The 21,640-nt window shown below is 46.3% G+C and overlaps 1 protein-coding gene across 1 annotated transcript in view; it reads right to left on the reverse strand.

The window, feature by feature from the left end:
• The window catches only part of KCNK9 (potassium two pore domain channel subfamily K member 9), a 99,808-nt gene extending 78,964 nt beyond the window's left edge, over positions 1 to 20,844 (reverse strand). The window contains exon 1 of the mRNA XM_013193367.3: positions 19,305 to 20,844. Coding sequence (XP_013048821.2) covers positions 19,305 to 19,869 — 565 coding nt within the window. The 5' untranslated portion in view covers positions 19,870 to 20,844. The remainder of the gene's footprint in view (positions 1 to 19,304) is intronic.
• Between the last annotated feature and the right edge of the window lie 796 nt (positions 20,845 to 21,640).

The raw sequence follows: 21,640 nt of genomic DNA on the forward strand, positions 1-21,640 counted from the left end.
ATACACTGACCTCTTGAACAAAAGAAATCCAATATCTGGTAGTAAAGACACCTGGAAAACCACATAACTGTTATTACTATCACGGTATCTTCTCCTTTCATCCTATTACTTGTTGCCATCATTCACATCTTGTTTCAAAACGACAAAATTTCCCTAGGGCAATTACTTACTCCCATATTTTGCAGGTATTCACCACACTCCTGTGAATATCAACAGCAGTTTGCACCACATGAGTCAGCATGCAAAAAAAAAAAAAAGAAAAAGAAAAAAAAAAAAAAGCAGTTTCAACTTCTATATACAAGCAGACCAGCACCAACTGCAGCTTTCATTAATACTTCAGGTGGTGACTTGCTCCCTTGGGGATAACAGGATAGAAAAATCCTCCATGGAAAGTTTGTGTGCATGTAGCTGAGGAGGCAGATCGCCAGAGGACTCAGAGTTACCAAGCACCTGTATCCTTTCTTTAAGTTGTCCTGAAAGGCGTATTTTTCACACGTTCCTCAATGACTTCGCACCCCAACCAACCTGTTTTCCAAACCCGTATTTGGCAGGTATGAGCTTACTTGGCTTGAAAACGAGCCTCCTAAGTGCAAAAGCTACTTTTGAAAATGGAGCTTTAGTTCTGTGGTCTTCTAGACACTTTTTCAAAATCACCCTGAATTTCACGCTGGTACAGAGCCCGGTGCAGCAGGGCTTGAGTCCAAGGACAGGACCAATCATCATGACTAGCTCTAAGTTTCAGTGAGTGGCAAATTAGAAGAAAATGAACATCAAATCCAACTGCAGATATAGCGGTGCTGTTGTCACTGCCAAGTGACAGCACACAGCAACTCACCTTCTTGCTCAGTGGGTCCTATAATCTGTGCACAGCACCGCACCAGCAGCTCCCCAATTAGTAGGGCTAAAGCTAGCAGGGGTATAGCTGCAGTAGGTTGTGATTTTGGAGTGGATGCACCCTGGCATCTCAAAGGTTTCAGAAGATAACACACGGGCACAAAAGTTAGGGTTGCACACAAAGACAGGCACCTTTGTCTGGGTTCCCCATATCCATGGCCTCCAGTCTTTTTGGATGAACCCTCAATGATGCCATGTGTGGTGTCTCTCACCTCTCCCGTCCTATGCTGGACCCAAATCCATCGCACCACTGTTCCCCTACTGTCACCTGAAACTAGTGGTTCTTGTTACTTTGGCGGACCAAAGCAAGGCCATTGCTGCTTGCCACGGGAACAGTTCTGATGGTGAAGAGGTGCCACAGCTCAAGCCCTGCTCAAACAGGAGATGGGTGAGGCAGAGGTGGGACCATTCATGCAGCAGGTTAGGAGCTGCTGCCTACTCAGCTGGTACGTACACCTGCTAGTGTTTTCATGGTTGTGGTCACCAGCCAAACTGCAACATCAGGCCCCTGACTCCAATTCCTACTGCACTGGGACTGAAGGAGAACCGTCAGCCAGAGCAGCACCACGTCCACCTCCTCAATGCTGCCACCTCTCCATCGGGCCCTTGTGCCCAGCATGACCTCCAGACACTTGGAGGAGATAAGCCAGAGCCTTGTGACTACGCTCACCTCTGTTCATTCCAAACACATGCCCAGTCCCTCTTACACTGACCATTACCTCCTCCTCCCCAAATCTGGGGAACATCCTCAATGAAGTTTCCCAAACTGATGCTTTGTAGTTCCAGTGGACTGGTATCTTTTAACTAACACATTTCATCCACAGGCCTCCAACCAACTCTAAAGGAAAGGCTTTTCTGATCTCAAAATCCATGTACTGCCTTTCAGCTGTATATATAGAGCAAGTCCATGTTGGCACATGTGCTCCACCACTTTGCCCCCTGCTAAGACAGGTATTTGGGATTAGTAAGTGGACCGAGTCATTAATTCATTCTCCCTGCTCCCCACCTCGCTTTTTTATTTGTTTTAACTCCAAAAAAGGATGAAACTGGAAATTTTCCTAACTACCTGAGTGCCCAGCTCTGAGCTTGCTGGGGCTCTTCCTAGGGTGCGCTGAGGTTAATAAAGTTTGCACAGTGACACGAAGATTGGAGGACGGTTTGCAGCTGAATAGGGATCTCTGTTCAAGCAATGGTTGATCCTTCATTAGATCAGCCCACGGGTGAAATGAAAGTGTGGTAACATTAGTGAACACCCTAGTAGAAGCAAAGAAAAGACTGCAGACCCACAGATGAGTCACGAAATCTGTCTGTTCCCCTGCTCTAATTACATTGCTCATCCACGAAAAGCCTCTTTTGGAGCCATTAGGTCAGAATCTGTTCTCCCCCAGCTGTAAATCCCTCATAACCGAGTGAAGTCAATCGATTCATATTGGTGTAAGCAAAACCAAGCACCGTGCACCCGCACAGCCTTTGATCTTTCTGTCTCTCGCTGAGCACAAGCTCGCAGAACGCCATTAAAGAGACAGGAAACCCCGGCCCCCAGGTCTCGCTCATGCTGCAGGCACTCCGAGAAGCAAGGCTGACACCAAGCACTGCAGTTGGGAGGTGAAGGGGAAGCCAGAGGAGAGACAAAAGCCTTCAGCCTCCCCTTGAAGATGAAAGGCTGTGGACGTCCCAAAGGGCCTACGGACGCTTGTTGGTTGGAGCATGTCACATCAAAAGGTTATATATTTTAAAAAAATGTCTTTCTACCTACCTATATATGTATATTCAAATTTCGGGTAATTCTACTATTCTAAACAGAAAAAGAAATAGTGAAACACAGCTCCTGTGGGCTCTCGAGCAGTCTCAGTCACCATGCTCACGCATGAGTGATGTCCCTCCGGGGGCTGTACTGGGACCCTGTACTATTTAACTGTACTATTTAACACCTTTGTCAGTAACACGGGCAGTGGGACTGAGTGCATCCTTGTTAAAGTTTGCCGATGATATGCTGGAGGGGAGGGATGCCATCCATAGGGACCTTGACAGGCTTGAGAGGTAGGCCCGGGTGAACAACAAGGCCACATGCAAGGCCTTGCAGACGTATTGGGGCAATCCCAAGCACAAACACAGGCTGGGCGGAGAACAGATTGAGAGCAGCCCTGAGGAGAAGGGCCTGGGGGTACTGGTGGATGAAAACTGAACGTGAGCTGGCAATGTTCACTTGAGGCCTGGAAATGCAATCATATTCTGGCTGCATCAAAAGCAGTGTGGCCAGCAGGGTGAGGGAGGTGATTGTCCCTCTCCACTCTCCTATTGTGAGACCCAACCTGGAGCCCTGCATTCAGCTCTGGGGCCCCCACCACAATAAGGACATGGAAGTATTAGAGGGAGTCCAGAGGAGGGCCACAAAGAGAGTCAAGGGCATGGAGCACCTCTCCTATGAGGACAGGCTGAGGGAGTTGGGGTTGCTCAGCCTGGAAAAGAGAAAGCTCTGGGGAGATCTTACAGCGGCCTTTCAGTACCTAAAGCAGGCCTACAGGAAAGCTGGGGAGGGACTCTTTGTCAGGGATAGGACAAGGAGTAATGGCTTTAAACTAAAAGAGGGGAGATTTAATTTAGTGTTTGGAGGAAATTCTTCACTCAGAGAGGGTGGTGAGGCACTGGCACAGGCTGCCCAGAGAAGCTGTGGATGCCCCATCCCTGCAGGTGCTCAAGGCCAGGCTGGATGGGGCTTTGGGCAACCTGGGCTGGTGGGAGGTGTCCCTGCCCATGGCAGGGGGCTGGAATTAGATGATCTTTAAAGTCCCATCCAACCCAAATCATTCTGTGATGCTAAGCACACCTTTTCTAGTATACAGAACTAAAATGCTAGGATACTGCAGACCAACAAAGCCAGACATTTCTGTTTCAGGAAATCACCTGAATGAATGGTCCAAGCAATGGTCCATTTTGTCCTAACAGACGTTTTCAGCTTCTTCCTCTTCTTCAAAGTCTCTACCAATGTGCTGTGCAGGAAAACGTGCCAGCTTCTCCTTGGCAAAGAGCTCTGCACTGTGAATGGAAGCAGAAGTCACCAAAGGACATAGGATGTTCCCCCAATATTATGTACATTAGGCAAGCAACCAAAGAATGGTCCTGGGTCATAAGAGCACGATTTCTTCCTTTCAAATCTAACATCACATCTACTGAAACTGTTAATGACATGGTCTTCTGATTGGGAAGATCATTAACCACCTGCTTAGTCCACAGTCCTTGCTCTTACTTCCTAGATCAAAAGGGGCATCAGGTTCTCAAAGAGAAGAGGGAACGCCTTCAGCAGCCAAGAGTAGCTTGGCTTGAACAAATTCGATAGGGAAGCCTGCAAGAATAGCTTGAATATTACTGGGTGTGTTGGAAGATGTGAAGAGTAAAAGGAGAAGGTGATGAGACATAGACTGGAAAGCATAAGGACATTCCTCTGTCTAGGACACTCTCCAAGCAGAAGCACAACTGAATAATATAAAGCTTTCAGAATGCAGAAAGCTAAAAGGCTGTCCCCGTCTTGGACGTCCTGAAACTAATATTTGTTCTTGAAAAGTCATTTTTTCAGTCAATGGAGATGACTCAGGAAACGAGAGCTTTTGAGGAGTTGTTTCTAATAACATTGAAACAGCCATGAATATGTATCCATTTTGGATATATATTTACACTTGTTCTGTTCAGTTAATGTTCTTTCAGGGGAGAAAGGGGAAAACCTGTTACAAACATCAATCTCTGTCAGGCCTCCTGCCCAAGACCCTGCATTTAATATAGCAGCTCTAAGTTCTGAAATGAGGTCCCCTGGGTTATACATTTTCCACAGCTCTGAAATCTGTGTAGTGTGATGGAGACAACGACAGAGATATCTGTAATGGCTAATAAGGAACTGTATTGATTTTGTTGGTTATATGATGTTTATTTACTTTCTTAAGCCCTGTTTGAGAACATTTTCTATTTTTTTTCAGGCTGCTGCAACATTTTCCATTTGCTACAGGAGCTAATATTGACGCTGCATTGTGTGTGTGTGTGAATTTGTTGGATGAGTAGGAGGGGATACTTCCTTCAAAATACAGGCTCTCAAGACCAGATTCTGAACACGTTCATCTCTGTTTAAAGCCAATAACTCCACTGAAACAACCTGGTTCCACAGGATTTACAAAGAGCAACTGTGATCAGAATCTGTCCCAGTCTGTCAGGACCCACCATTTTTGTCTGTTGGGAAAGACGTAGGTGGTCTCTCCCACTCCCTGTTGATGGAAGGGGGTGGGAACACAATACCACATGGGAATAAAAAAGCAGCTTTATGGTGAACTGATACATGAACAGGAATTAACAAGGTGGTGGGAAGGGAATGAATCAGCCAGTCCCGGTGAAGACAAAGAAAATTTTCAGACACTGGATCTCACCCACTCAGCCACAGCACCTTTTCTTGGTCCCTGTGATATCTCATCTCTTCCTCTCATAAAAACATACTACGGCAGTATCAAGAAAACCTATAAAAATGACACTTCCAGAAGCAAATCAATTGGTTCTACACTCAACCGGTGATGTTACAGTCAGTCCATGCATGCCAAGCCAGTCCCAGACCTCCAGAATCATTTGTGTGGAAATGAAGCCTGTGCCAATACCGAAGTCTAGAAATTATGGAACCCAACCAACGTTTGGGCATCTGCACTTCCAGGTTTAGGGATAAATTCACCCAAGCCATGGAACATGATGAACTATATGGTCGTGATTCTGGGATTATTTCAAGAACAGCATGTATCTATCTAACTATTACAGTATAAAGACCCAAACTTAAGGCCATGGAAGGGAAAGCAAGTTGTGAAATACTTAAAAAAAATAATGGAAGCTTGTACAAAGGCTTAGAGGGTTCTTCCGGAAAAAAAGTACATTTGGGCTTAAAATCTGTGTAGTAAATTATCTGTTCTCCCCTTGGTACAGGCAAGTAATTCCTCTCACTTTAATGGACAATTTTATGGCTGCTAATAACATTTGTAGCTAAGATAATGACAAGGATAATCAAATCCCATGCTTGAGGGCATAAACTGATTGCTGCGGGGGTTAGCAACGAAATCACCATCGCCATATATTGCACAGGTGTATTATGGGATAGGTTTCTTTCCTCCAAAGTAGAAACGCATTGGTGTCTGCCAAGATAACAGATTGGATGATTGTCTGTGTTATGGAAATTGCTGGTTTGTATGCATGGGATCTAGGGAAAGAGGAGAAACCTCTTTGTTTCAACATGACAATTTGTAACCCAAAACGCAAAATGAGCAGGAGCTGCAAGATGCATTTTGATGCATGTTCTAGCAAAACAGTTCTCTTAAAGACAAGTTCAGCCTTGACTGCAATGAAGCCCACTGCCAGATAGCAAATGTTGCTGTGCATTTAGCGTGGTACTCAGCAACACCCATAGAGTATACAAGCCCAGCAGCTGAGGACTAGAAGGAACCTCATTCAACTATTTGACTTCTTTCAGGATGCTTAGACCTCAGTCCATCATTTGGGGGTTGTTCAAATTATCACTAGCTCCTGTATAGCAGTTATCAGCTTCCCACTCCTAGAACACATGGCTTGGAGGGACTTCAACAGGTAACCTAGTTCATTCAGCGGAGAGGAAGGCTGAAGTACACCAAGCCCACGCCTGCTGGACAGCTAACCTCTTCAGAAAAATATCCGACCACTGGCACGTGGGAGGCTCCCTGCAGATGATGTGACAGCTGTTTTCACTGCTGGCAGTGAGTCTACATCTGCCATGCTGTACTGCAAACACTGTGGGAAGATATGTGGAGAAACTTATCGCTGTCCTCTTTACAACAACAATATAAATATTTGAAGGCTGTCACTGTTCCTCCCTTCATTTTCCAGACTAAACAATCTCTATTCATTTCACACTGAAGACAGGCCATTCTCTTAGCATTTTGGTTGCTTCCCCTCCTGACACTGATTTTTCTGTCCCTTTCTCAAAACTCTGCACCCAAAACTGGACCCAATTTTCAAGCTGATGCCATGCCAATTCTAACGAAACAGAATAGCTGCTTCTGTAACTTGCATCCAACACATGCCTGATTTGGACATCTCACACCAAAGACCTGTATTTAGAATACAATCCACTTTATCACCGTGTTCTGGTTGCAGTACATGCATCTAGTCAGTTCACATCATTTTTCTCTGGGTGCATTTGATTCTTCCTTCTGCAGTGTAATACTTTGCACTTGTCTTTATTGAATTTCATCATATTGATTTCAGACCATCTCTCCAATTCATCAAAATCATTTTGTATTCTGCTCCTGCCCTCCCGAGTGCTAGCCACCCCTCTCACAGTTAATAATACGTGTACTCTCTGTTCTCTCAGCCAAGCCATTAATGGGAAAACTGAATAGTACCAACCACCAGACAGACCCTCGTAAGACCATACATGTTATGGCCATCCAATCTGACAAAAAACTACTAATAATTATTGTAGATTTTTTTTTATTCCTGTTGTGAAATTATCCAGTGGCAGATTTAGCAAAGGCCAACCAGGCTTGTGTTTTCTGCCCTATTTACCCACACCTGCGCAGAGTGTGCTCTTGTCAGACATGGGATAAGTGCTGCCACACTGCAACCTCTAGTCCACAGTGTGTATGCTTCCAGACCTTGCACCCCCCTGTACTAATTCAGTCCAGCCCATGTTTTTCTACTGTACTTATGAGAACTCAATGTTATTATAGTGCTATTATAATGTTATTTTATATATATATGCAATAAAAGTCAAGATCTACTGCATTCCCATTATCAACTAAACCAGCTACTCTATTGAAAAACAAACAAACAAGGAAACAAATAAAAACAATTCAGATAACTTTGACATAAGTTACTCAAGAAAAAACTGTGCTGGTTCCAGCTTGTCCCTTGTTATCCCCTAGGTACTTTCACACTGATTGTTTACCGGCTTGGTCAAATATCTTTCTGAGTATCAAATTTAGGTTGACTGAGCATTAACTCCCCATGTTGTCTCCTGTCCCTTTTTCAGAGATAGGCAGTGTGTTTGCTTTTCCCTGCAACAGCCACCAGTAGAACTGTTCAAACAGCAGCCATAAAAAAACTGGTGACAGAGCTGACAGTGAGCAGTTGCTGCTAAGAGAAGAGACGTTGATTCTTATCCAGATATTCAGCTGGAGACAAAATTGTAGGATGCGCCAATAATCCCCTAGGGAAGCAGGAACCTTTAGCAAAAAAAGGACAGGATAAACTTACATAGATCCCAAGCAAGATCTGAGACAAACTTCAAACAGCCTGTGTGCGTACAGAACCAGAGAAAATCAGGCAGGAGGAGACTAGTCAATGCTTTGCCGCGAGGTAGGACAGCATGCATAGGTCATTCTTGACAGATGCTTGTCTATCCTGTTCTTCAGGACCTAGCAAAAAAGAGCCCACACCCTCCCCAGGCAATGTATTTCAGTGTTTCACTAGTATCACTGCTAAAAAGATTTTCCCTCTGTAGCTAATCTAACTCTTCCTTGATGCTGTTTAATAGCTTTTTCTTATTCACTGTACCAAACTCAAGCTCTTCAGGAACAGGCTGTGGCTTTGGTCAGATCTGAAAAGCCCAGGCTGGATTCTTTCCAAAGAGATCACGGAAATATTTTTTAACTGCTTAGCACCCGACCTGCAAGCCAGGTTTCAACTAGTCATCCAAATCAGGACCACAAATGTTCGAGAGCCGGCAACTTTCCTCGTGATACCTATTGCTAAATACTCAGAGCCAAGCTTGCATGCCATGCTTCTATCTCTTCGGTATCACCAGCCTTTACTGTGGTTCATCTTGAGGAAAGAAAAAAACTGTTGAAATAAAAATACATAAATAAATAAATAAGCCAGAACTTACTCATCTTCCTAGCTTTGGAAGCAGCAATACAGAGGTAAACCACCGTCAAAGCCACGATTAAAAAATCAACACCAAATACCAAAGTGCCAGCAGCTGGTCTGCCTACGTTGTAAGGGCACTGACATCAAGCTTCATGCAGCAGAAGCGATGCAGGAAGACTGCGAGGCTTTGTGGAAAATTATCTCTGGTGCCAGTCCAACAGTTAAAGCAGAGCCGAATGCAGCCCATACAGATTAGGTTATCGCTTAATAGGATAGGACTGGTACAAAGGCTTCTAAATGAAAATATAATTGGGGGTGGATATTTGGGAAGAAAACAAAAATAAAGCCATGCTGAATCATATCAAGTGCTTCTCAAGTGTTAAAACAAACCACTTGGATGTGCAGTACATTCATGAACTGACTTGTAACACTGCTAATTTGCTTCTGTTGGCCTACATGAGTAGGTATCAGCTTATGTTGTTTCCTCTGACTGGCAGAGTGCACTCATTAAGGCAAACACATTGCTACTAAAGCCCTAATTGTTTTGAAAAGTGCCCTTTAAATAACAGGCCTTTTACTACTAGGCAGGATGTGTTTTAAGAGCAAATCATGAGCTTAAGCCTTTGCTGCCAAAAGACTGGATGCTCATTTATTTGTTTGTCAGGCAAAAATACCAAAAAATAATGCAAAACCCGACTGCACCAGTACAGACTGAACAGCTATCATCTGTGGGGCATTGAGCAACCTGGTCTGGTGGGACATGTGCCTGCCCACGGCAGCAGGGGTGGAATTAGATGGTCTTTAAGATCTTTTCCAACGCAAACCATTCTGTGATTCCATGATCTACATCCTCGTCTTGGGATATTCATTGCCACATGAAGTAGCAAAGGTGGTGAGAAACTCTGAAGGAGAGAGCTTGAGAAGATCACTGATTCTTAATATGTCAGTTAGAAGATCAACTGAAGAATTCAGTTAAATCTTTGGGATTTCCAGGTGCTTCCAATGATCAAGATCTAGTGTCACTGTTTTAACTATCAGTTGACTAGAATTAGTTTTATCTCATTTCTAACACACCTAAGTAATATTGCAGAAAAGACTGCAAAGATAGGTCATATTTGGTGTCCAGCAGCAAACCAGCAATAGATCAGGCACTTTTATGGAGGACATGGGGGAGTTATGGTGTGTAAATGCCTTACAAAGCTCAGACAGCCTCTCAATCCCCAAACACTGGTTGCCAGACTTCCATTTTTGCTGTTTTTCTCTTTAGGAGTCTAAGGCAATTCAGATTTTTTGACAGCCTCGTACACGTAACAATTCTGAATAATACTGAACAGGCATCCCTCTGCTGTTTCTAGTCCTCAGCAGAAAACACTAGATGCTTTATCATGAAAGGTACTCTTCTACAACTCCTGGTCTACCTCTGGAAACCCCAAAAAATTAACAAAGAACAGAACAACTGTGGAGGAGTGCTGAGACTTTTAGTCGCCTCTGCAGGTACAAGGTGCAAGATTATAATCAATCACCTTTATTACATCAAGAGTTTTAAAACATTTCTGATGCAGTGCCTTATACAATATAGCTGGGACACAGAGGCTTATAGAGAGGGCTCCTTGTGCTTCCTGCTGCTCAGTTCATATTATCGCAGGTCCCCTCACTTCCGGAACAGAGCCAATGTAAGTACGAAACTCCAGATTTTTAAAAATTATTGCTGCCAGTAGCTCTGTTTTCACTGAGTGGAGCCAGACCTGTTTCACCATATAGTCCAGACTATTAACAGCTAACAGCAACTGCTCATTAGTTCAAGTAATAGAGGCCTAGACCTCTGAAACAGGAGTATTTGACACCTTCTCCTACTGTGTCTGGTCCTGAAAAGATCCAGATGGGTGCGGGATGTAGGAAAGTGAAAACTCAAAACTCCAGGTGGTCACAGGTGTGTTACAACAGTTAATGTCTGATACAGTTCCCATAGCAATGGCCCGTGGTGGTTTAAACATAGGAGCAGGACATCCTCTCTACAGGACATCAAAAGAAAAGGTGGTGGAAGAAATAAAATATTCCATCTGCACTCAAATGTCTCCATAATGAGTTAATGGTAGCATACATCGGGAACTGCTGACAGTGCCAATTGCCATGGGAGCAGATCCCTTTTATTCCTACCTTTCCTTCAGCACATCAAGAATATCCCTAAATTGGGAGACTACGAATGTTTGCTTGCAGCTGATCTCCTGCACTACACAATTAGAGAGCTGCTGTAGGTCTCATTCATCAGCCCGTGTCCTAAAGCTCTCTGAAATTTTCCTGTTGGAGATGGCTCAAACAGTTAGCAAAGGGAGTGACCCCCTTGTGTGACAGCAGAGCAAGGAGACAATCAACTTCCCATCAGATACCTTTTAACCCCACTATTTGCCTGCTTTTCTCTGAAGCTCTTCTTTCTTGCTGGTGCAGGGAATTGAAAGGACAAGACAGCCTATTCCCTCCTAAGCGTCCTAACAAGTAACAAATACACGAGTCCTTAATAGAGATATGTCTTTCACTGACATGCCTGAATCATTTCTGTAATGAAAGCAGGTAAAAAGGATACTGAACCCCTTAACCAACTGACTCAACTGACTACTGCATAAGCCTCTTGTAGCAATTGGCCAGACATTAAAAAAAGGTCAGTTAACTCCTAAAAAAAAATTCAAAAAATGGAAAGATTTTCCCCCTGAAACAGTAAAGAAGTAGGCATTGAACTTTCAAAAAGAAACAAAAACAAAAGCAAAAACGAAAAGTCTCAGTGGATCAGAAGAGGTTGTTAATGTCAGGCAGCAATGAAAGAAAACAAAGTTAAAAAAAGTAAACCAACACCATCAAAACAAATAAAAAGAATAAAATCCATGAACATTCTTCCTTGAGATTTCTATTTCTTGAAAGTTAAGGTAAAGGTATTCAGGAGGTGTATGGTTGAGCCTTCCACTTTCAGTTAAATAAACTAAAAATCAGTAGAAATGTCAAATTCAGCACTCCACAAAATGTTTGCTTCGTTATTAAAAGAAAAATCTGAAAATTGTTATTACAGATATTTGGGGGGAAATGGTTTCCTACAGAATACAGCTCCCTGCACTGTAGAATTGATGTCTTATAATGGCCTGATCCAAATCTACTCTGAGTCCAAATAGTCTCTCCATTATTTACAGCAGACTTTGGATCAGGCCTTAATTTCCGTGTTGATTTTTGTTTGTTTGTTTTTCCTAAACTCCCTAATCCATAGATTCCCTTATCTGACTTTAAACAAAGAAACTGCCACAGGTGCATTTTCAACATCAACATTAGCTGGAAGGAGTCAAGCCACAGACACCTAGTAGGACGTAGGTAACCCATTGGAAGGCCACTATCCATACCTTTTAGCTTAGAGTCATTGGATCCCATGGATGCATTCAGAGAAGGCAACAGTTTAAAATTAATTTGCACTACACCACGTATGCACATATGCATCTACATATACGAAATTTCTGAAGTAGTCCATGGCTTTATTCAAAAACATCCCCAAACCAAAAGGAGATGACCATGCCAGCCACACGCAGCAAACATCTGTTGCAAGCCCGCAGTAAGCTGTAGTTCAACTCAGAAGCAGCAAGGTCTCTTACTGATTAGTTCTGCATCATCAGCAAGTGTCCTTGCTAGCATCTGTTACAGGGGAGGGGGATATTTCATGCAGCCACTATCCGAATCCCGTCAAGGATTGTCAGGAAAAATGCAAAGGAACCAGGTACCTAAAAAGTCTAAAAGGTCTTTGGCAAATAATTACCCAGAACTGTAAATGTTCCTTTACATAGTAAAGCTCCAGGTTCTGCTTTTATTGCACGTCAGAAGACCTGAGCTGCAGGAGTTTGCTAATATCACCTGGAATTCATTATGGAGCTGTGCCTTTGGTTCATCTTCACTGTTTAATCTGGCTATAAAGTAATGCCATGTGGTCTGAAAGAGAGAAGTGAGCTGCTAGGCAATTAGAAATAGTTCTCAACCTGAATCTTCAGAAAGTCATTTTATCTTCTTTTCTCTAAATTGAGGATAATTTTTACACAGAGGTGTTGTGAAGATGAATCACCTAATGTCAGAACAGCATTCTGAATATAAAGTGCTGTGTAACTCCAGCTCGAAGCCATGAGCATCATTTTCAGCATTCATGAAGGAATGTGCTCCAGCACCAAAGGAACTAAGCACCTCAGTTCAGGCTGCATTCAAGAGAAGATGACAGCATTCTGGTCCTTGCTTTGAGCCAGACCAACAGGGTCTGCCCCAAAACACATGTTGTGGAAAAGGAAAGCTTTCCATTAATCTGTTGTCCCATAGATTAAGCCTCATAGTTCTGATGCTGCTGCCAGAGAAAGCAAAGGGATTCCACTTCTTTTTAGTGAAGCAGGCTCAAGCCCAAAGCTAGCAGATAAATTTCTTCCCTTATTCTTCATCTAGAACACCTCCTCTCCCTCCCAATTTGGCCCTGAAAATTTCTGCTTGCCATCCTGAATCAGGGGGGATCATTTCCTTCTTCAGCTAATTTCTATCCCTAAAGACTCACTGACATCTCTAACTTACCGCCTTGTCAGGGTGCAAACAAAGATGTTTCTATGCTGACACCTGCAAAGGCACATAAACGATTTTACCGTATAGAAAAATAATCAATAAGCAAAGAATATATAGTGGAGAAAATGAAATGTAAAAGATCCCCGTTTTTCCTTTTCCAGAAAAAAACAACCAGTGTAGGAACTACAAGAGTTTGAGATGTGGAAAAAGAAAACTGTAGAACATACGGCTGATAAAGACTTCAAGAGGTCAGCCAGTCCATCTTCCACCCCAAAGGCAAAAGCAGCTATAAGTTAACCATTCCTGACAGATGTTTGTCTAAACTCTTTTCAAAACCCTCCAATGATGGAGATGCCACAGCCTCCTTAGGCAATCTCTTCCAGCACACACCTACCCTGACAGCTGGAAAGAGTTTGCTAGTGCCTAATCTAAATCTCACTTGCTTCAGTTCAAGAAAGAAGTGAAGAATAATAGTCAGCAAGAAAAGAAAGGGCACAAAATATTAAAAAATAAAAAAAAAAAAAAAACCAATACCAATTTCTCAACCCAGGTTATGCTAAGGACATCTGCTGACACCATCAGCCGTCAGAGTGGCTAGAGGTTTCTCGATGCTTCCCCATAACTGTTTTCAGACTATTACTAGGCATTCGCCCTGCCAGTAAGCCATACAGCTGGAAGTTGCACTTCAGCATCAGTCTGAGCTGTACTTTTGCCTTTCTTATCAGTGATTTTTAAAAAGCTTTTTTTAATGTGCCTCTGGCAGGAATGCGAGGTATCACTGCAAAACCAGTTTTCAAGAACTCAGGAACTGTTTCTGTGAGCAAGCAAGCAAAGAAGCCATACCAAGTCCCCTCTGTCTTAGCACAGCATTATTTGGATATTATTTTTTGTTTTGTTTTCTTTTGTTAATTCTCCACGAGACAAATCATATAGTATGAAAATATAATGCAGGATATGTTAAATATTCAGGGAGCAAACTCTACATAAACTTCATCTTCATGTGGCTCACAGAAGCTGACCTCCTCTTTGTCCAGGAGATGCCACAAGCAGATATTACAAGTTCTGATCATCCAGTAATCTCCACTGAAACTTCAGGTGGTGTGAATCAGAATAGATCCGTTGCTTCTGTGGATCTACAAGCCCTCGTATCACCAGAAAATCTTGCTCTCTACTTTCACCTGAGCTTATTAATAATAAAGTGGCTTTAATCTACTCTGTCTTGGTTGTTTTCTGGTTTGGTTTGTGGTTTTTTGTTTGTTTGTTTGTTTGTTTGTTTTCAATGAGGTATGACCTTCATGGCCCCAGCAACTCACAAGTGCAGCAGTTAACTGAACGAAATATTGGTCTCTTTGTTCTCTTTCTCCTTCTATGTCTTGTTGTCTTCCTTTCTTTTCTTTCTTTCCACTGCAAGTTGTCCATCTGACATGATTCCCTACTCACAGCTTTTCAATGGACTGCTTTTAAATATTGCCATCTATCAAAAACCAAAAGCAGACTCAAACCACAAGAGGCTGGCCTTAAAGAAGGAGCACGACTGACAAAACAATTCACACGTAACATCGTATCTTTTTCTAACCCAAATTAGAAACATCGCAACACTATCAGCTTGGCGAGTATTTTATACCCATTTTACAGAAGGGTAAAGTGATGTAGAGAAAGGATAAGGAGACAAAATAACTATTCTGATCTGGATTTAAGCATGTGCGTGCTTAGTTCATTAACACACGTTCAAATTCGCTGTGAGGCCACCATGTGCCAAAAGTAAGCCATCCCCTCCTCTGGATATAAACAGCTCCTGAATCTTTAGATATCAGTAGCCAAGCAGCTGTCAGTAGGTGCTTTCTCCATTCATCATTACAGACGTTGCACCACGTTCTCCAAAAATCTTTTGTCTCTGTTCACCAGGATACTTCATTCACTACTTACAGTAGGTTTGAGACTGAAAACAAAGGCCTAAAAGCTAGAAAAAGAGACTAGCAATTCACAGCACACACACTGTTTCAATTTTGTTCTCCTTACAGTCACTTCCTAGGAAAAAAAAATAAATAAATAAAAATCCTCAATCTGTTTGTTGTTTCAGTTCATTTTAGGGTGACATAAACAGCTTTCAGTTCTTTACATTCTACACAAGCCTCCAGAAATATTCAGTGTTTACTAGAGCTCAGTGGTGTTAAATCAAGTATGACTATCACCCTTTAAGGCCTAAATGATAGAGCGATAGCCATACCAACAACACATTTTGACAGTGTCGACACCTGCTAACACAGAAGCAGTTTAGCCACTCCTATAAACCTGTAGAAAAGGGCACCAAAACTTAGTAGGAACCCTAGGAGCTACTTTTTATTTTCAAAAGTTGGTGTTTTCATTCATCGTAGCCAGCCTCTTGATACTCAGTGGCATATTCTGCAGTGTTTCTCAGAAAAGACAAATAGCTGGATGGAGAACTGGATTAAATCACTCTCTGTCATCGTTTTGGCTGTGTAACTGTAAATGGATAGGAAATTATACTAGCTAACTCTGAAGTGAGAACGATCCCGAAATAAACTCAGCAACTGGCAACAGCCAAGAACAGCCTATTAGTTCGTTCTGATCACCTAAAAACTTTCACAGGATTCAAGCAGGACCCAAACTTCATGAAAGCGTGATATTTCCCTTCTGCTAGTGGATTTTAAGAGCAGAGCCATAAAAATGTGTAGCACCTGCAGTTCTTTCAAAAAAATACGAGAAAAAAAAAAAAAAAAGAAAAAACAGCATTGCACCTGGGGAGTAGGAAAAAAAAATGTTGCCACAGGTGGAAAATAAATAAATAAATAGATAGACAAATAAATAAATAAATAAATAATGGTTCCATTTACTCAATCAGCCTTGGCTTCTTTGTTTAGCAGTCGGACTGACAAGCGAGCAACAACCTCCCGCCCCCTACCCCAGGCGAAACGCTGAAGGTTCGAGGAAACGTGAGAGTTGGCCAACGCTCAGTGCTTCGCCTCGCGCGGGAGGCTTTCAGCTTTCTGTAGCCAACCCAACCTGGCCTTCAGCGCCCGGATCCCACCCGAACGAAGCCTCTCTCTGCGGAGGCTGCCCGCTGGGGAGGCCGGGGAGGAGGCGTGGAGGCTGCCGGAGCTGTCCCTTCAGCACCACGTCCAGCCGGGAGGATGAAGAGCCCGAAGGATGAAGAGCCCGGAGGAAGAAGAGATCGATCATATGTGGGCCATAGTCCATGGCCCACGAGAACCTTCCCGCATTAAATTAAAGCCGCCGGAGTTTCACGCAGGACGGTGAGGAGGGAATCGCTTCAGGCACGTTGCAATATCAAGGAGAGCAATTAGGTTAGACATAAATTAGTCTGCTATCATATGCATATCGCTAGACTTTGTGGTCCACTGATTCCTCTTGCACTCCTCCGAGGAGAAGTTCGTGGAGACAGATTTACCACTCTGGAATAGGCGACAGAGGGTTTTATTCACTCTGTTTTAAAAATCACCCTGAGATGGTTATTTAGAGGCACTTTTACAAGAGCACTTACTGCCTACAGCACGCTCACTAATGCATACACGGCATGTGCTTCTCGAAGTGTGTCTGGAAAGATTCAGAGGGAGAAGGAAATGTATGTGAGAGCACACACACAGTTAGATTAAAAATAAGAACCACCAAAAAAAAAAAAAAGATTAAGATGAACATTTAAGATCACTGTCCAGGGCAAGAAACAGAGAAGAAATCTTTTCTTATTTTCCTGAGAACTTTAAGACAAAAAGTCATGCTTTTCTCTTGTGAACCAATTTTTTTTAGGTTAAATTAAAAAATAAAGAAATACCATCCATGCTCACTTTTGCAGACTACCCGTAGATCAGATAACATCCTGAAGCTACTTCAGCACTGAAGAAATACACAAAACAGAAAAAAGTTTGGCAAGATACTGATAGTAACTATTAATAAACTTTTGCTAGAGGGATCACGTATCCTCCTGGAGCAGAGCTTCCCCAATGAACAATTGTCAAAGAATGTCCTTCAGCACCATACTTTATTATCCCTTTCCCTTCCTGTGGTTCCCCATTGCTATACATGCTTTAAATTTACACAATTCTGACACCCCAAAGCACCTCAGCCTACAGAAACATACACTACTATCCTCTGCACGCTGATGGGCTCCAAGCTTCCTAAATGAATCTCAGCTCTTTGCATGAGAAAATGCTACAGCCTCCCAAGCAAGTTGTACTTGTTTCCAGGTAAAATACAGTCAAACCAGCAAAATACTGTAAAAACAGCCTTTTCTACCTGTCACCAACTGAGCTTAAGAACACAGAAAGTATTGCAGCCACCACTCAGGCAGGAGTATGGGGCACCGTGAGTATACAGGCATGTGCGTGGAAGCCCTGTTGTAAACCAGAAGGGCACGATAGTCTAGTGTTCACTTAGCCCAAATAAATGACAAGACACAGATCGAGGAAGAGAGAATCTGTAAGCAAAGGAGGAGAGTTCGGACACCGTAATGAACAGAAGCAAATCGAAGTCATCTGCTAAAGTCACATTCTACTTTATATTCTATAGCCTACTTACATATGTTTATTTATGTATGTATATAATAACAGAAAAGGAGATTGCGACTTAAAATCTAATCTTTGAAAGGGCAAATAGGCTTCATGCTGTCAAATAGTCTTTCGAATGGACACGTTAATGCACCAGCTACAACATAGTCAAATACAAATGTAAGTAAACACAGCTCAAAGGACAGCGGACGGCGTACGCTGCTGAAAACTGCCACTATCTTCAGGTGGCAATGTGGTAATTGGTTGTAACAAGCCCTAACTGGTAAAAAAAAAGATCAAGTCTTCATGTATTAGCACGAGAGCTAGTTCTTTCGTGTTCGATACAACACACTGCCAAGCAGCCTCCGAGCTAGAGAGGTCTTTTCAGATCTCCCCAGATATTAGAGGGGAACATCTAGAAGTGCAGAGAGAAGGACGAGTCAACAGCCTCAGCAAATCCACCCTACTGAAAGCAAAACAAGGAAGAACACCACCTGCTAACCAAGCCAAAGCCCGAGCCGCAGCAGTTTTGCGTGCACACGGCAGCCTCTAGTTACCGTGGTATTTATTTTTATGGCAGGGAAGCAAACTTTATGCGAAATGCTCCGTTTGAGCTGAGCGAAGCAGAGAAGTACGAAATGACAGCCTGTGGCTGCGTCCGCTGACGGTCCCTCTGCTGTCCTGGGGAATGGCATGCCCGGGGAGCTAGGCAACACCGGCACGACAGCGGGCATTGTTCTGCCTGCTGGACTGTATGCCCACAAAGAGGAGATGCACTCTGTGACCTGTTGACACATCAGACGGTCCAGCTGCAAAGAAAACTTCGGGAACACGTTGGGAGGCCCTGCGACAGGACCGCAGCTGTGGGAACCCCACCACAGCCCTCGCCGATGCCAAGACAAAGTTTGGGAAAGCTGGGCTGCGCTCAGCCACGGCTGCAAACAGGGGGTTCCAGGCTGAGCCCGTTCACACACCCTCCTCATTTTGTCCTCATCCAGCTGCCTTTTGCCCAAGTTTTCCCCGTGTCTCTGAAGTGCAGGTGCACACACAGTTCCCAGGAGAAGCGTGGCAACAGGGCCTCGCTCCTCCTGCAGGGAACCCCCCGAGAGGTGCCATCCCACCCCTTCCCCACCTCCTCCTCACCACCCGAGCCACAGGACGGTGGTAGCCACTTGGTAGTCCCCAGTCCCCCACCAGCACAGCCCCACTCCTCTCCAGTCCCACCCAGGGGACAACAGGAATGTGTCTCCAGGGGAAAGAGATGCGGGACACCTCCGAGTCCAACAAGTTGCCCGCGGAGAGCCACGAATTACATAACACGGGAGGGAAGCCAAAAAACTCATCCAGCACTTAACACTTCGCATGCCACAGCCCCCTTGCCCCTCTCCCTTTCTTCCAAGCCGGGAGGGGGGGGGGGGCTTTTGTCCCGACCCCGAAGGGCCTCCCCAAAACGAAGCCACTCACCGATGGTCGTGATGACCGTGATGGCAAAGTAGAAGGAGCCGGCGAATTTCCACTGGACGCCGGCCCGGTGCGGCTCAGACTGCATGATCACCAACTCCAGCTGCCGGTAGTCCTCGCTGGTGATGTTGTACTTTCCTTTGAGCCGGATCTCCTCGGCTTTGAGTTTCTCCTCCTCCCGCATCTCGTTGTCGGACTCCAGCGCGTCGAAGACGGCGGCCCCGACCAGCAGGTAGGTGAACGTGCAGATGATGAGGGACAGGGTCCGCACGTTCTGCCGCTTCATGGCCGCCAGCAAGGGGCGAGTGAGGGGACCATGTCCCCCCCTGGCCGCCCGGGGATCCGACAGGCCGCAGCAGCCGCAGCAGCAGCAGCAGCAGCCGGGGGACAGCTGCCGGGGGAGGCGACGGCGCCCACCGCCACCGCTGCTGGGGGGCAGCTTGTGCTCGGGCTCCTGGCCGGAGGAGAGGCACAGGAGGCTGCTGGAGCGCCGGGACCAGGTGCCTTGGAGCCGGGAAACTCTGCGCAGGACCTGCCCAAACCAAGCCGTCCCAGTGCGCAGGGCCATCCAGGGCAACCCCCCCCCCCCCACCCCGCTCCTCCCCAGCACCGAGGCCAGGGGTTAGGGGGGGGCCCCCGCCGAGAGAAGGAAGGAGGGAGCCGGGACGGGGTCCTGCGGTGCCTTGAGGGTCCCCCCCCTCCGCCAAATTGCCCCGGGGAGGGTCCCCCTCAGCCCGGGCAGAGCTCGGCGGGGAGGCTGGGGCCGGCCCCGTCCCAAGTTTCTTCGGGGATGGAGGGGCCGAGGAGCGGGTGGGCTCCGGGGGCTGCTTGAGGAGGAAGGCGGGAGGGGAGGGGGGGATGGGGGGGGGAATCTCCGGCCGGGCGGCTCGGGACGGGCTGGGGGCGCTTTTATTCCTTCGGCCGCCGTGCGAGGCGGGCGGCGGGGAGCCGGCTTGCTGCAGGTGTCCGCGGTGCGGAGTCCGGGGAGGCGAAAAAAGAAGCGGCGGCGGCGGCGGCGGTGGTAGCGGTGGTGGTGGTATCAGGCGACGGGCGGGGAGTTGGGGGCAGCATCCCCGGGCGGGAGGCGGGGGCGGCGGGGAGCCAGCGCCCCGCAGGAGCCGAGCCGAGCCGAGCGGGAGGAGCGGCCCCGGAGCCGCCCCGGGCGGGCGGGGAGAGAGAGAAGAGGCCGGGAGGGCGGCGGGGAGGCGGCCGCCGCTGGAGCACCTGCCCGGGCTGGGACGGAGCCTTGCTCCCACCCCCCGGGAGCAGACACACACACACACACAAAATAAATAAAAATAAAGATGTGGGAGAAAAATAATAATAATAATAAAAAAAAAAAGGCTACTTTCGCGGCTGCTCCCCCTGGGCTGGTTTATTTAGGATGGGTTTTAGAACAAAGCCGTTAAGAAAAAGAGCAAGCGTCCTCCTCCTCCTCCTCCTCCTTCTCCCAAGCTCTTGACATCATCTCGGGGAAAATGAAGCCCGCGCCCCTCTGCCATCGCCCGCGCGCGCGTGTGTGTGTGTGTGCTCGGCGTGTGTGTGTGTGTGAGCGTGTGTGAGTGTGAGCGTGCCCGTGTGTGTGTGTGTGAGTGTGCCCGGGTGTGTGTCCGTGGCCGCCCCGCCGCCGGCTCGGGAGGCGGGAGCTCGCCCCGGCCCGCCGCGGGGAGCGGCTTAACCCCGTCGGCGCCGCCCTGTCAGGGAGAGGCCGCGGGGCTCCCCCGCCGCCGTTCGCTGCCCGCCTCCCCCCGGCATGGCCACGCCTTGGCCGCCACAAGCGGGGACGGGCGGTGGTGGCCGTGGTGATGGTGGTGGGGAGGTGACGGCCGGGACGGGCGGGCCGCCCCTCACGCCGGCCGTGCTCCGCGCCTCACGGCTATGGGCGCTGCAGCAGCTGTGGGGACATAGCCCCACAGGCACGCCGCAGCCCCGACCGCCACGGCTATACACACAGCCCCAGACGCTTACAGCCCCAAATAGCTCAGCTGCACACGCACAGCCTCAGGCACCGCAGTAATACACAGCCCCGAAGACACACGGCCCCAAACACCACAGCCCCAAACACCGCAGCTACACATGCACAGTGCCAGACACCACAGCGATACGCACAGCCCTGAATGCCACAGCTCCAGGCACCACAGCTACGCGCACACAGCCCTGAATACCACAGTCCCAAATAACACAGCCCCAGGCACCACAGCAATAACACACACAGCCCCAAATACCAAAACCTCGAACACCACAGCCCCAAATACCACAGCTACACACACAAAGCCCCAAACACCACAGCCCCAAAATACCGCAGTTACACAGTCCCAAATACCACAGCCCCAAATACC

Source organism: Anser cygnoides, chromosome 2 (assembly GCF_040182565.1).
Source record: "Anser cygnoides isolate HZ-2024a breed goose chromosome 2, Taihu_goose_T2T_genome, whole genome shotgun sequence".
Lineage (NCBI taxonomy): Eukaryota > Metazoa > Chordata > Aves > Anseriformes > Anatidae > Anser > Anser cygnoides.